This window comes from Perca fluviatilis, chromosome 4, assembly GCF_010015445.1.
Source record: "Perca fluviatilis chromosome 4, GENO_Pfluv_1.0, whole genome shotgun sequence".
Taxonomy (NCBI): domain Eukaryota; kingdom Metazoa; phylum Chordata; class Actinopteri; order Perciformes; family Percidae; genus Perca; species Perca fluviatilis.
The window spans coordinates 39,012,132-39,028,626 of NC_053115.1; the positions used below are offsets into that span (position 1 = coordinate 39,012,132).

At 46.0% G+C, this 16,495-nt stretch overlaps 1 protein-coding gene across 1 annotated transcript in view; it reads right to left on the reverse strand.

The window, feature by feature from the left end:
- Positions 1–426: 426 nt before the first annotated feature.
- LOC120557117 overlaps positions 427–16,495 on the reverse strand; it is an 89,926-nt gene continuing 73,857 nt past the window's right edge. Inside the window, exons 5-6 of the mRNA XM_039797150.1 lie at positions 1,278–2,219; positions 427–512 (exon numbers count right to left, since the gene is read on the reverse strand). Of these exons, the coding sequence (XP_039653084.1) occupies positions 427–512; positions 1,278–2,219 (1,028 nt within the window). The remainder of the gene's footprint in view (positions 513–1,277; positions 2,220–16,495) is intronic.

Genomic DNA, 16,495 nt, shown 5'->3' on the forward strand with positions numbered 1-16,495 from the left:
ATATAATTTTCAGGGGTTGGGGCCTCCTTCTCCAGCAAAGTGTGTGGATTTTAACACTCACGCATAGCTGCTGCTTTTCCGTCATGCCCGTAGGTGCAGATTTTGATCCTTTCCTCTGAGCCAGATGATGTTTTCCCTGTCTGCCTTTAGATTTGCATCAGCTTAAGGTCCCCCTCCTTGTCCTCTTGATATTTCTGGTGTCTTTGAGGAAGTTTCACTCTTGGTCGTTTGCATATCTTGATGCTGCAGTCCGGAGCCTTCTCCTCTGCTTCTTTGGCAGACAGGTCTCTGAGTGTCTCATAACTGCCAGCTTTGCCTCATGACCAGACAGAAGTTTCTGCCGTCATATTCCCCAGTCTCTTGTCAGCTGCATTTGGATGCTTGACCTGGGAGTTGCTTTACCACAGTCTGTCTGAACATAGTTCTTTACAGAGGGTCCTCCTCTGGGTCGGTGCCAAACTCTTGCCTCTGTTTCCTGTGGACTTCTGCAACTGTCCCCAATTGGCTGTCTTCTGAGCATGGCAGGATTTATTCAGTTGGAGATGTAGTCCTTATTGCCAGCCACAATGATGCTCGATAGTGGTTGAACTCACTCATGCTCACTGCCTTCTGCACCAGTTCTTTGACCTTCTGGTCCTGTGTCCTGGAAGCTTGTGTGTTTGCAGACTTCTTTTTGCTCTTGTTCTTGTTTAATCTGCTTGTAGTGTCTGTAAATCCCCACACTTAGCCAAATCAAAAGTCCCTCCCTGTTAGGTGTGGCAGGGAGGAGTAGGGAATGGCGGACCCAAAATGCAGAGAGCAGGCAGGCAGGCAGGAGAACGTGTGAAGTGGAGGATTTATTGATGAAAAACAAAAACAAACCAAGGGAGTCCTGTAGCAGCAGCAGGCAAAAACTGAGTCCATAAATGAAGACAAAAAGGGTACAAACAAAACCAAGGGAATCCAAGAAAACAGGAGAAACCAGGAGCATAGACGAGGACTGACAAAAAGACAAAACATACGAACACAAACACCATAGGCACGGGACAAAACGATCCGACACAAGACAAGGGGAACACAGAGGCTAAATACATGAGGTGATGGGGAGATCAGAAACAGGTGAGACAACAGGTGAAGCACATCAGGGCGGGGCAGGACAATCAACAAGGCGGGAAACACAAGACAGGAAGTAAATAGGACAAGACAAGACAGAAAACCAGAGACTTCAAAATAAAACAGGAAACAGAGCACAAAACAGACTACCAAAATAAGACTAGACACCAAAACCATAACAGTACCCCCCCCCCAAGGGACAGATCCCAGATGTCCAAAAAAAACAAAACAAGAAAGGAGCAAAAGACAAACCAGGGAGGGAGGAGGGGGCCCGGAGGAGGGACGACCCAAAAAGTCAAACCAAATCAACCCCGGAGGGGCGAGGAAGGCACTGGAGACACTCGGGGCAAGGGAAACAGAGAGAGGCCAGAGGGAAAAGAGAGTCCTGGGGCACGGAGAACAGGGAGTCCAGGAGCACAGGGAACAGAGAGTCCCGGGGGCACGGGGAAACACAGAGAAGGCAGAATCCCACAGGCGACCGGCGACGAAGGCAGGATGCTTCAGGCGGCCGGCGACGAAGGCAGAACCCCTCAGACGGCCGAACAGAACGGTGAGGGTTCGTAGGAGGCCGTCTGCAACGGCGAATCCCCTCAGGAGGACGAACAGGACGGGGAAGTCTCTCAGGCGGCCGCCGTCGAATGCTATACCCCTCTGGCGGCCGGCGGTGAAGGCGATACCCCTCTGGCGGCCGTCGGCGAAGGCGATATCCCTCAGGAGGCCGTCGGCGAAGGCGATATCCCTCAGGAGGCCGACGGTGAAGGAGAGTCCCCTCTGGAGGCCGTCGGTGAAGGCGATATCCCTCAGGAGGCCGTCGGCGAAGGCGATATCCCTCAGGAGGCCGGCGGCGAAGGAGAGTCCCCTCTGGAGGCCGTCGGCGAAGGAGATACCCCTCTGGCGGCCGGCGGCAAAGGCGATAGCCCTCTGGAGGCCGGCGGCGAAGGAGAGTCCCCTCTGGAGGCCGGCGGCGAAGGAGAGTCCCCTCTGGAGGCCGTCGGTGAAGGAGATACCCCTCTGGCGGCCGGCGGCGAAGGCGATATCCCTCTGGAGGCCGGCGGCGAAGGAGAGTCCGGGGGAAGCAATGTCCAGGGGCACAGAGAGTCCTGGGGGACCCGGGAACACAGAGGGCCCTGGGGGCACAGGGAACACAGAGAACACTAGGGGCACATGGAACACAGAGAACACTGGGCACCGGAGAGGCCTGGGGGAAACAGAGGGTCACTAGGGACAGGGGGAGATAGAGAGAGACCACTAGAGACAGGGGGAGACAGAGAGACCACTAGGGACAGGGGGAGACAGAAAGAGACCACTAGGGACGGGGGGCCTGGGACTGAGGAAACGCAGAACCGGGCAGACTATGACAGACATGACTCAGACAAAACAGACACGGACAGAACAGGCTCGGACAGGACAGACTCAGACACAGACACAGACAGGACAGACTCAGACAGGACATACTCAGACTCGGACAGGACAGACTCAGACAGGACGGACTCAGACGGGACAGACTCAGACACAGACGGGACGGACTCAGACACAGACGGGACGGACTCAGACACAGACGGGACGGACTCAGACACAGACGGGACGGACTCAGACGGGACGGACTGGGACTTATGGGCAGGGACTGTAATGGGGACACGGATGGTGACAGGGACAGAGACGGGCACGGTGACGGGGACAAGGATGGGCACGGTGACGGGGACAAGGATGGGCACGGTGACAAGAATGGGGACAGGGACAGTGACAGGGAAAGAGACAGGGACAGTGACAGGGATGAAGACAGGGACAGTGACAGGGATGAAGACAGGGACAGTGACAGGGATGAAGACAGGGACAGTGACAGGGACAGGGATGGTCTCAGGTGCGGTCCCAGAGGCGGTCTCCGGAGCACCGGAGGCCGGCAAAGTCTCAGAGGGGGTCTTCCGGGCAGTCCCAGGGGCGCCAGAGACCGGCAAAGTCCTAGGGGTGGTCCCACGTCGGGATACAGGGGGGCAGCCAGCCAGCCGGGGATCCGGGGCGCTGGACAGCGCTGGCACACTGGGTGGCTCTGGGACACTAGAGCGATCAGGGACACTAGAGAGCTCGGGGACACCAGGGAGCTCGGGGACACTAGAGACGCGAGAGGGCTCGGGGACACTAAAGGGGCTGCCAGCTAGCTGGGAGTCAGGGGAGCTGCTAGCTAGCTGGAATCCTGGGGAGCTGCTAACTAGCTGCGAGTCAGGGGGGCTGCAAGCTAGCTGGGATCCTGGGGAGCTGCTTGCTAGCTGGGAGGCAGAGGAGCTGCTAACTGGCTGCGAAGCAGGGGAGCTGCTAGCTAGCTGCGAGGCAGGGGAGCTGCTAGCTAGCTGCGAGTCGGGGGAGCTGCTAGCTGGCTGCGAGTCGGGGGAGCTGCTAGCTGGCTGCGAGTCGGGGGAGCTGCTAGCTGGCTGCGAGTCGGGGGAGCTGCTAGCTGGCTGCGAGTCGGGGGAGCTGCTAGCTGGCCTGGACTCAGGGGAGCTGCTAGCTGGCCTGGACTCAGGGGAGCTGCTAGCTGGCCTGGACTCAGGGGAGCTGCTAGCTGGCCTGGACTCAGGGGAGCTGCTAGCTGGCCTGGACTCAGGGGAGCTGCTAGCTGGCCTGGACTCAGGGGAGATGCTAGCTGGCCTGGACTCAGGGGAGATGCTAGCTGGCCTGGACTCAGGGGAGATGCTAGCTGGCCTGGACTCAGGGGAGATGCTAGCTGGCCTGGACTCAGGGGAGATGCTAGCTGGCCTGGAGTCAGGGGAGATGCTAGCTGGCCTGGACTCAGGAGAGATGCTAGCTGGCCTGGACTCAGGAGAGATGCTAGCTGGCCTGGACTCAGGAGAGATGCTAGCTGGCCTGGACTCAGGAGAGATGCTAGCTGGCCTGGACTCAGGGGAGATGCTAGCTGGCCTGGTCTCAGGGGAGATGCTAGCTGGCCTGGTCTCAGGGGAGATGCTGCTAGCAGGCCAAGAGGCTGGGAAGGGGCTGTACGTCAGCCCAGAGGCAGGAGGGCTGCATGCCAGCCCAGGGACAGGTGAGCTGCACGTCAGCTCAGAGTCAGGAGCCGCGCGTCAGCGGCGACCCCGGGCACCTGCACGTCAGCGGCAAAGCAGGGTGGCTGCACGTCAGTGGCGGATCCGGGTGGCTGCACGTCAGCGGCGGATCCGGGCGGCTGCACGCCAGCGGTGAATCCAAGCGGCTGCACGCCAGCGGCGGATCCAAGCGGCTGCACGCCAGCGGCGGATCCAAGCGGCTGCACGCCAGCGGCGGATCCAAGCGGCTGCACGCCAGCGGCGGACCCGGGCGGCTGCACGCCAGCGGCGACTCCGGGCGGCTGCACGTCAGCGGCGAATCAGGGCGGCTGCACGTCAGCGGCGAAGCAGGGCGGCTGCACGTCAGCGGCGAAGCAGGGCGGCTGCACGTCAGCGGCGAAGCAGGGCGGCTGCACGTCAGCGGCGTCTGGGCTGCAGGCGTGGCGTCGGGCGACTGGGCTGCAGGCGTGGCTGCAGGCGTGGGAGCGGGCACACAGGTCGGCTCAGGCTCAGGTCCACTGTGAGGCTGATTGGGGACATGGTGCTGAGAGCCACGACGTCCTTTCCTCCGTCCACGGCCTCCACGGGTCCCCGTGAAGACGGCCAGGCGGGTGCCGGCATAAGGCTGCAGGTGGTTGGGGGCATGCGCTGACCGGGTAGCGTCCGAGCAGTCTCCCGAGAGTTCTGGGGAAGCTGGCAAAGTGGCAGGCTGGTTGACAAAGCACACACCGACGGCTACGGTGTTGGCCGACTGGGGAGGAGGCAGGATGGTGGTGGGTGAGTCACTGGAGGTGGCTTGCAGGAAACACTCCAGCTGGTGCTTGAAGCCCTCCAGCTGGGGAACAAAGTGACTCACCCAAGGCCTCTCCGATAACCACTGCTGCTGAATGGCAAGCTTCTCCAGAAAAGGAGGGTGCCGGTCCGGCTCAGACAAGAGCAAACACCGCACAGTCCAGCCGTATTCCAACACCTTCTTGATGCACACGAGCTTCTCTGCTGGGTCCATGTTGGTCGGATCGTTATGTTAGGTGTGGCAGGGAGGAGTAGGGAATGGCGGACCCAAAATGCAGAGAGCAGGCAGGCAGGCAGGAGAACGTGTGAAGTGGAGGATTTATTGATGAAACACAAAAACAAACCAAGGGAGTCCTGTAGCAGCAGCAGGCAAAAACTGAGTCCATAAATGAAGACAAAAAGGGTACAAACAAAACCAAGGGAATCCAAGAAAACAGGAGAAACCAGGAGCATAGACGAGGACTGACAAAAAGACAAAACATACGAACACAAACACCATAGGCACGGGACAAAACGATCCGACACAAGACAAGGGGAACACAGAGGCTAAATACATGAGGTGATGGGTAGATCAGAAACAGGTGAGACAACAGGTGAAGCACATCAGGGCGGGGCAGGACAATCAACAAGGCGGGAAACACAAGACAGGAAGTAAATAGGACAAGACAAGACAGAAAACCAGAGACTTCAAAATAAAACAGGAAACAGAGCACAAAACAGACTACCAAAATAAGACTAGACACCAAAACCATAACACTCCCGTGGGCCACAGATTGAGAAACCTTTTGTTTGCTGTACCCACTTTTAGAGATTTTCCAAATAATACTAGCTTTCACTGGATTCTGTTAGCACAGCATTTTCCTCTGCTGTCACTTTTGGTACTGTCATTTTCACCTGCTCGGCCTTGCTCTCCAGTGTGCATGATAGTGTGTGTTGATGTAAGAATATTGTGTGTATTGTGCTTGTCGTCAATAAATCAAGCCTGTTCTTCATGGTTGTGGAAAAATTGGGATGCCCTCTAATTAGCTGTGTATGTGTTTGTGCTAAAATGTATAGTTTACTCTTAACCCACAGTGCTGTGTATGCACTGTATATGTGACTGTGTCTGTGTGTGTGTGTGTGTGTGTCTCCTTGGCTTCTCTGTGTTTTTCTATGTTCTAATTATGACCTATCTTGCTCTTGCCTGTGAATTTTACAACCTGTCAACTTACATATTGCTTCATGTGTCAATTCTCTTATGACTAGTTTGTATGTGTCAACTTTAAACAACCCACCTTAACTTTTAAACTGTAATCTATGACTCATTGTGAATTGCCACAAATCACAATCAAAGCATTTTAGTACCCATTTAGTGACTAAATTGTTAAACTAAATTTCCCCATGTTTTATTTAAGCTCAGCTCTAATTGTCTTTTTACTTAACCTTATGAATGTGACTTTACTCATGCAGTGATAATAATATTCCCTTAAACTCTGTCCACATAGCTCCATAAATCACTCAAATCTAGCAACATACCACAACTATGGTCTATTCCTTCAACCCAACATAAAACCCTTGTATGCCCCATACCGACAACATATATTTTAACATATTGTATGTAATTATGCTATCGACTCGATCACAATCTGTTCCTGTTATCATTACTGGGTGTGGGGCCCCCTATTTGATGTTTGCTATAGTTTTGCTATTGCTATTTTCTTTATTTTCTTTATTTTTTTTTTTGCCGTCCGCCATTGTCATAGTTATCATTCTGACGTCATCCCTACCTGCATAATCCAATCTAGAACTTACTTTTCCCTCTACTCATTCTTCCTTCTCTTTGATTACTTTATTTAATAAAAACATAGTAATTTAGGATTCTCATTAACCAAAACCGTTTGCTTCTTTATCTACCTTCTTTTTAACTCACTTTTTCGGCATTTACTAGTCATGGGCTGTCAGTGATACGCGCTCGTGGGCCCTATATCAATCCATCCTGACAGGTGTTATGACTCAAAACGGTTGTGCTATATTACCCGCAATTAGTGCTCTATTTGATTTTGTTTTTAATCCAAAAATCTACCGATTAAATACAGTTCACAATTGCTCAGCTGCGTATTCTTATCACCGCACAACTTTTTATATTTTTCCAAAACAGAATGTGTGTGTGTGTGTGGTTTGGGGATGATATGTGAGTGTGTGTGTGTGTGTGTGTGTGTGTGTGGGTGGGTATATGTATGATATATTGAAACCTTGAACTTCGACCTTTCCACATTTCAGGCCTCAAACATAAAATATAAAACTGTAATTTTTGTGAAGAACAACAACAAGTGGGACACAACATGATGTGGAACAAATTTATTGGATATTTCAAACCTTTTAAACAAATAAAAGAAATATTGGGCAAAATATCACCCTTAAGTTAATACTTTGTAGCCACTTTGCTGCATTACAGCTGTAAGTCGCTGGGGTAGTCTCTATCAGTTTTGCACATCAGAACTGACATTTTGCCCATTCCTCCTTGCAAAACAGCTCGACTCAGAGGTTGATGAGAGTTTACAGCATTTTCGTTCTTTCCACATCGATACTTGCCATTCTAACACCTGGATATTTTATTTGTAACCATCCATTGTATTTTTATTTTTGACATCTTGTTGGAAGACAATCCCCAGTCTCAGGTCTTTGCAACTCCATCAGGTTTTCTTCCAGAATGGTCCTGTATTTGGCTCCATCCATCTTCCCATCAATTTTAACCATCTTCCTTCCCTGCTGAAAAAAGCAGGCCCAAACCATGATGCTGCCACCACCATGTTTGACAGTGGGGATGGTGTGTTCAGGGTGATGAGCTGTGTTGCTTTTCCAAACATAACGTTTTGCATTGTTGCCAAAAAGTTCGATTTTGGTTTCATCTGACCACAGCACCTTCTTCCACATTTTGTGTGTCTCCCAGGTGGCTTTGGCAAACTTTAAACGATTTTATGGATACTTTAAGAAATGGCTTCTTCTTGCCACTCTTCCATAAAGGCCAGATTTGTGCAGTATACGACTGATTGTTGTCCTATGGACAGAGTCTCCCACCTCAGTTGTAGATCTCTGCAGTTCATCCAGAGTGATCATGGGCCTTTGGCTGCATCTCTGATCAGTCTTCTCATTGTATAGCTGAAAGTTTAGAGGGACGGCGGTCTGATTTGCAGTGGTCTGATACCCTTCCATTCAATATTATTGCTACAGTGCTCCTTGGGAGTTTAAAGCTTGGGAAATCTTTTGTATCCAACCGCTTTAAACTTCCAGAACAGTATCTCGACCTGCCTGGTGTGTTCCTTGTTCTTCATGATGCTCTCTGCTTTACATGGACCTCTGAGACCATCACAGAGCAGGTGCATTTATAGGAGACTTGATTACACACAGCTGGATCTATTTATCATCATTAGTCATTTAGGTCAACATTGGATCATTCAGAGATCCTCACTGAACTTCTGGAGAGTTTGCTGCACTGAAAGTAAAGGGGCTGAATAATTTTGCACCACTTTTCAGTTTTTATTTGTTAAAAGTTTGAAATAGCCAATGAATTTCGTTCCACTTCATAATTGGGACCCACTTGTTGTTGATTCTTCACAAAAATTACAGTTTTATATCTTTATGTTTGAGGCCTGAAATGTGGCAAAGGTCAAAGCGTTCAAGGGGCCGAATACTTTCCAAGGCACTGTATGTGTTTGAATGTGTGTGTGTAGAGATGAAAAATGTGTGTGCGTTTTATTGTGTGTGTGTGTGTGTGTGTGTGTGTGTGTGTGTGTGTGTGTGTGTGTGTGTGTGAGGGAGGGAGGGATATGTGTGTGTGTGTGTGTGTGTTTGTGCGTGAGTGTGGGTGTATGTGTGATATATGTTTTTGAATGTGTGTGTGTGGGGGGGTGAAAATGTGTGTGTGTTGTTATGTAAGTGTAAGTGTAAGTATGTGTGTGTAAAAACTGTGTGTGTGTGTGAGAGAGAGAGAGAGAGAGAGAGAGAGAGAGAGAGAGAGATGTGTATGTGTGTATGTGTACGTGAATGTGGGTGTATATATGATATATGTCTTTGGGTGTGTGTGTGGGGATGTAAATGTGTGTGTGCGCTGTTAACTATGTGTGTGGGTGTGTGTGTAAAGGGAAAATGTGTGTGAGACAGAGAGAGAGAGAGAGAGGGAGGGAGAGAGAGAGAGAAGAGAGAGAGTGAGCAGTATTCTAGCTGTGCTTGTTATCTAGGTTGTTGATTTACAAGTTGATGGATCCAAATTTGCAAAAATAGAGTAATGCTGCCCGCTATTATTTTATAGCCACAACTGAACTACTGGCCGTGAGCCCCTCCTCACAGCAGTAAACTCTGAATTTACACTCTACTCCAACTCTCTCCTTAGTTCCACTGTTTGCTTGCTCTCGGGGTTTTTTTAAAATATTTTTATTATTTTTTTTTATTTTATACCTTGTTTTCCTTGAGGTTTAGTCATTTTCCCTACATGACTGCGCTCATTGCCCTACACGGCGGAATAAGGTTTTTACCCTAAAAAACCTTCTTAGCCCCTCTTGGGCCGTTTAAGTCATTCGCCCTGAATGACCCGCGCTGCGCTCCTCGCCCCCTCGGTGGAATAAGGTTCTTACCCTAAAAAACCCTAGCCCCCCGTAGGCGGTTCAGATCATCTATCCTAGATGACCCGCGCACTTCGCCTCCCCTCGGCGGCATAACCTCTTTTTGTGTTATTTTCTGTTATTTTATCCTTTTTTTTTTGGTACCACTTTAAAAAACTCTCTCAGCCACTCCTGAGCTAGATCCTATTATGTGCCTTTCCTTTTATTCGGACTTTCTCGGTAATGATCTTCCTGCTCGCTCCTCCTGCTGCAGCCTCGCGACCTTGACCTTATGCGCCGGTGCTACAAACAAAGGCGCCGAGACCGAAATTATACCTCTTTCTCCTATCTGTCTGATTTACTGTTGTACACCTTCATCTGTCCTCTAGCCTTACTCCTTACACTTTCGAGCTATTAGTCTCAGCCTTCAAACACACTTTCCAAACTCATGCGCTCATTCATACACTTCGTCCGCACCATGGTATTTCAAGACAAACAACATATATTTTTTCACATCTGATTCCTGTTGGCAGTGTTTTTGTTAGTTATTCTAGCCATTCACTTTGTGCCAATTTACTAAAATTTCCTCTAGGTTCTTTTGGGAGAGAAAAACAACTTCTGACTCTTTCCACCTGGGCGAGACTTGCACTCCGTCAACACTCAGAATTTAGCAGAAAAAATGGCTCTGCCTACCTTTGATATATGTTTGGGCCCCTGGTGCTTCAGAATGCAAGTTCCTCCCGGGATCAGAAAGGTCTCGTCAAGTCTTCCTCCTGGTTGGCTCGCCAAACTGAAGAAGTAAATTTTGAAGTGTCCGCAGCTCAAGGCCAGCTAAGCCGCGCAGACTCCACCGCTTGCTGCGACCGCTCTATGATCCTCGTTACTCGCTTTAGGTGCAAGTTTTAAGAGTTATAAAAGAGTTACGCAGCAGTCAAGGGAATCAGATTAGAAAAAGAGCTTTAATGTGCACGAAAGTAAATCAACACACAAGAAAGCCCGAGCATGTACCGGTAAGCTTGCTAAAGATTCCTGTGTCTTACTCCACTTTTATCGTAAAAAGAGAGATCCTCCCCCTGCCAAATGCTCCAATGACCACCTTCAGAATATGCGTGTAAAGCTTCAATTGGCTACTTTCGAAGCTTAAGACCACCTCTTCTGGGGATTTTCCACTGTATGAAGTCATTTTGCTGATCTTGCAGTTTTGAGTGAACTTTTCACCGGATAGACTATACCGCAACTAGCGCGAGTGCTTCAATGGTATGCCATCGCAGCTACAGCAGGTGTTCTGTGGTACTGACGGTGGTATATGGGGGGAGAAGATCTTTCCTTTTTTTCAAGGCAGAATACATGTCATCTCTTATTGAGTATCATACTAGTTGTACATTATATATTTTATACCAGATTTATCATATTTTTGCCACAACAGGTGCACCACAGAGCCAGGCCACTTTGTTTCCTGCAACTCTGACCTGCTGACCAAATACAGCAGAATATGTCCACATCTGTTAGATTAGACCTGTTTTTAATGTTAGCATCCTGTCGGTTTGTAGAAATCTTTTGCAACAGTAGTGACTTCACACTTCTCTAATACAGCTGAGCTTGATGGGGCAGTATTTAGCGCAATGAGGCTGATGTGTGAATGTACAAAAAGAGACACAGAAGTTATACTAAACTCTAAACCCCAGAGGTTCAGGAAGCAGCTACAAAAGTACTGAGAGCTAAACACAGACTTTTAGAAACGAAGCTTTCTCTTAACTTGTCAAGGAAAGTTAAGAGGGAGTTATTATAGTCTAAGCAGGGGCGTAGCACAAAATTCTGGGCATTTTCAATGGGCCCCTCCCTGCATCCACAGCTATTCATTCCAGCATCTTTTTGGGCCCTCCTCACATGAGGGCCCTGGGTACTCAGTCCCCTTTTTTTAACTTTGTAACGCGTTACAGTAACATAACTACTTTTTTTCGGTAAAAAGTAGTGTAACGTGCTACTACTGAAAATTTGGTTTTCAATTCGACTCAACGATACTTTTTCCAGGGACAGATTTGACAGCGACACTGACTTCTCAGCTGCACGCTCACAAGCTCCACAAGGTAGGTGACAGAGGCTGGTAGTAGCAGAGCAAAGCTGCAGCCAACGCTAACTTTTGAGAGCGGTTTAAGCTTTGTGGCTTTTTGCTGGACGGCGCTCTGAGCCAGGCAGACACAAAGCTGACAACCTCACAGATGGATGCCGTGGTGATGGCCTCATACACGCAGCAGACCACTGTGGACTTGTGCCGGTTACATGGACACACAAGGATTTCCAGAAAAGACGCTGCATGTGTCTATGACAATGCACAGACCATCGTGGCTGCGCGACCAGTACAAGTAGGCTAGATATGAACATTACACACTAACACTGTGTAACGCCGATGACCTGCTGATGTGCATTCAACCCGCGCTGGACTCGTTCATAATGAATCAGCTGTCACTCTGTGAGTAGAGAATCCAGTCTGCAGTGTAGTTCACACACTTCACTGATAAACCAGAGATTGGCTTTATGGTCAAAGAGAGTTTTTGTATAATTCAGTCTCTGCCAGAGACGCCTGCTTTTAAAAGTAACGTAAAGACTTCAGATACAGTATTAAGGGACCATTAAGGCCTATATAAAAGAGACTTCAGATACAGTATTAGGGGACCATTAAGGCCTATATAAAAGAGACTTCAGATACAGTATTAAGGGACCATTAAGGCCTATATAAAAGAGACTTCAGATACAGTATTAAGGGACCATTAAGGCCTATATAAAAGAGACTTCAGATACAGTATTAGGGGACCACTAAGGCCTATATAAAAGAGACTTCAGATACAGTATTAGGGGACCACTAAGGCCTATATAAAAGAGACTTCAGATACAGTATTAGGGGACCACTAAGGCCTATATAAAAGAGACTTCAGATACAGTATTAGGGGACCACTAAGGCCTATATAAAAGAGACTTCAGATACAGTATTAGGGGACCACTAAGGCCTATATAAAAGAGACTTCAGATACAGTATTAGGGGACCACTAAGGCCTATATAAAAGAGACTTCAGATACAGTATTAAGGGACCACTAAGGTCTATATAAAAGAGACTTCAGATACAGTATTAGGGGACCACTAAGGCCTATATAAAAGAGACTTCAGATACAGTATTAGGGGACCACTAAGGTCTATATAAAAGAGACTTCAGATACAGTATTAAGGGACCACTAAGGTCTATATAAAAGAGACTTCAGATACAGTATTAGGGGACCACTAACGTCTATATAAAAGAGACTTCAGATACAGTATTAGGGGACCACTAAGGCCTATATAAAAGAGACTTCAGATACAGTATTAGGGGACCACTAAGGCCTACATAAAAGCATCTAAAAAGCACCATGCCATGGGACCTTGAAGTTTGAGAGACATAGAGTAAGGGGTCAAAGAGTTCACCTGCTGGTCAAAAATTAGTTCCTGACTAAAAGTGACACTTTTGACCAAAAACTTCCAGGAACTTTGGAACCAAATTAGTTAAATGAAGGAATTAAACTCAGCAACTGAAAGTCCATTCTGTAAATTCTTGTTTGAAACTATGTGAAACACAGAATGATACATACAACAACAAAAAAGCCTTGGAGTGTACTACACAGATAAAACCTGTAGAAGGGAAACTTGATATACATTATAAATATAAATTCATGTTGTTCTCTTTTTTGTCCTTCAGGTTCATTGGGAGACAAAAGTGACACGGCAGAAAAGGAGCCAGAGCCCCAATCAATACCAACTTTAAAGTTATCTGCAGATGTGTGTGGTATTGTACTTCTTTTCTAGCGAGGACCACTTTGAATTTTAGAACAAAAGAGTGAGGACATTTTTGGAAATTGAGGACATTTTCTCTTCAACTTCTTAAAAGGTCAGTTTGAGAGTTAAAGGGGTGATAGAAGGCAAAACCAATTTTACCCTGTCATAGCTGAATAACGACAGTTTGGAGGGTAAATAGGACATACATAGAACCTCCAAATTATATTGACACCTCTTTCCTCTGCAAATCTCACAATTTGAAACTGCCTCTGAAAACGGGCGAATCTGAACATAGCTAAAAGTTGACGTCAACTTCTCAAATCCCTCAAATCTCATACCATTTTTGGAAGAAAAGCTCTTGTTACAAATAGGGCCATATTCACAGGGTAGTTAAGGACCCATAAAATAGCATTCGGGCAATTTTCAGCCCAACCAATGTTACATACCCTATTAGGAGACCTATTAGGAGGAACAGTGTAAAATACCCTATATAATCATTCTATCACCCCTTTAAGACCTAGAATTGGCCTTTGTATTGTATGTGGATAACAGTTTTGTAACCAGTGATAATGTTAAAAAAGGAAATGTGAAAGACAGAAATGTTGCATATACTCACACACAGTATGTGCAACTTTTCTAAGGTGGTATATTGACTTTTCACAAGATATGGAATGAGAATGTATTGATATGTTGAGTATATTTTGATATAGTGTTACATATATGACATTTCTTCTGCTCATTGAATCCACAAGAGTCTCAGCTTTCCAGTCAGAAGTCAGTGTGTAGAAATATACAAATACACCATTTTAGGTGAAAATATAAAAATGTATACTGCATGAGAACAACAGCATGGCATTATCATCAAGTGGGAGTCTGTAAAGGAGACCCGTCGGTACCCATAGAACCCATTTTCATTCAGACATCTTGAGGTCAGAAGTCAAGGGATCCCTTTGAAAATGGCCATGCCAGTTTTTTTTGAAGAATAGAAAGGAAAGTTTGTGTTCTCTTGTAAATAGTTAGATTAAATCAGTTAATACTAGAGATGGCCCGATACCATTTTTTGCTTACTGATTCCAATACCTGAACTTGTGTATCGGCCGATACCGAGTACCGATCCGATACCAGTGTGTTATATATTTTATTATGTTTTAACAACTGTATACTACTGTCCTTGTATGGATGTGATATTATTTCTATCTTTGTTGTCGGTCTGGCTCAGGTTAAACTCTCTGTGAAACATGAACAAACCCAAACAATGAATGCTACAGAACTTTCTTTTATTATCCAGTTTGACAGTCAGTTATAACGAAAATAAACTACTTTAACGTAGATTTTCTTTAGGGCTTTATTACATGGTATCGGATTGGTGCATAAACTCCTGTACTTCCCGATACCGATACCAGCGTTTTAGGCAGTATCGGTATCGATACTCGGTATCGGACCATCTCAAGTTAATACTTCAGGATCTTTTATTTATGATTCTCAACTGAAGGTTACAACATTGCATTACCGTTGTCACTTAATATAATTTTAAAGGGGACACATTATAAAATAAATTGTCTTTTCAGTGCTAGTGCACAAACATTTAGGTATCTGGAGTGTCTACCAACCAAAAACTGAACCCCAAATTGTTCCCGATGGTCAGACAGCACCTTGCATGGTAGCTCACTGTCATCAGTGTGTGAATGGATGAATCACATATAAACTGCTTTATTATCCTGCCACTTGTAGTTGTTAAAAGTCCTAACTGAGCTAGATGTGATGGCCATTAAAAAAAACAAGACTATAAGACCAAAGCCTGCTGTCACGCTGTAAAATAAATGTGAATTTTTTTTGTAGCCAAAGTGAAATCTAATGTGACTTTGTGTTGTATTTAGTAGTGATGCTGTAATGTTGTGTGGAGAGGAATCCGCTGACGTTGTTTCTTGATTATAAAGGTTTATTTACATCAAAGAATTCAGCATCAATTTACAAGCCCTGCAGAGCTCATTTAAATAGCTCACGTTACTGTACTGTGTCAACAGTTAACTTCATTTAATATTCTGTGTGGCAGTTTTGTTCCACCAAAACAAGTTACAACCCAGAGTTCTTTTCTCCTATCCTAGAATGAATCTGTGGTTTAGCCATACCTTACTTCATAATCAAATTATCAGAAAGTATTTATCACCCTTTACCTAGTTTGTGATTTGTTTGCACACGTTTGCCGCTTTTGTGCAGAATTCCGGAGTCATCATACAGTATATATAGAAAATGATGAATCAAATATGAAACATAGCATCTTTAAAGTTATGCAAACCCATTGTGTCAATATGTCTGAACTGTGTAAGCCAGAAATATTTAATAATTTCTGCCTGAATGGAAGTTTAATCATAAAATTAAAAAAAAATTTTTTTACTGGAGTGCCTTTTTATCATTTAACATCAAGAGGGTATACTAAAGATTAATAACACATTATGATTCAACAGCACACCCAAACTACAGTTTTCCAAAATGACCATAAAGAATCAACACCTCTCTGAAACAGTTTTATAACAACCGATTATTATAACCTTCATAGGATTTATTCCTGAGTACTTGGTCTTAGCTATGTGTACCTGATACATTGAAATTAAAGGGATGTAGTTAGTACTGTGTTTTTTCATTGGGATGGATGAACAAAACGTGACCAATGCACAATTAATCCTATTTTTAGCCACTGACTAAAAAAAGAAGTTGTCTTCAACAAACATTTAGGTAAATAATTAATATTTACACAAACAAAAAATACGTTGTCGTATAAATGTCACAGTATGGTCCACAGATTTAACCTTTTTTTTAATCATATCAGGCCTGTGATCACATACATGTGAGAAGTAGAGACTAACATTATTAAAATCAGGACTCACCTGGGATATTTTCCCCTGATCGGTCTTTTAATATTATAAAGCGCAGAGGTTGCAAGCGACCTGAGATTTACATGTAAAAGTGAATAAATAAATACAAACACATTGTCATGTTGGCTGCAGAAGTCAATACAGACATATTATACCTCGTTTGAAACCTTAACTGTTCGTTTTTTTCAACGAATTGTAGAATCTAATCTTAAGCTTAACGACATTACAACAGTAGTATCTTACTTTACGGCAGTAAACAGTTAGCAACTTACCTGCTCTCCTGTCTAGCCGCAGTTCAAATATAATTCACGGTCGAAAAATAGA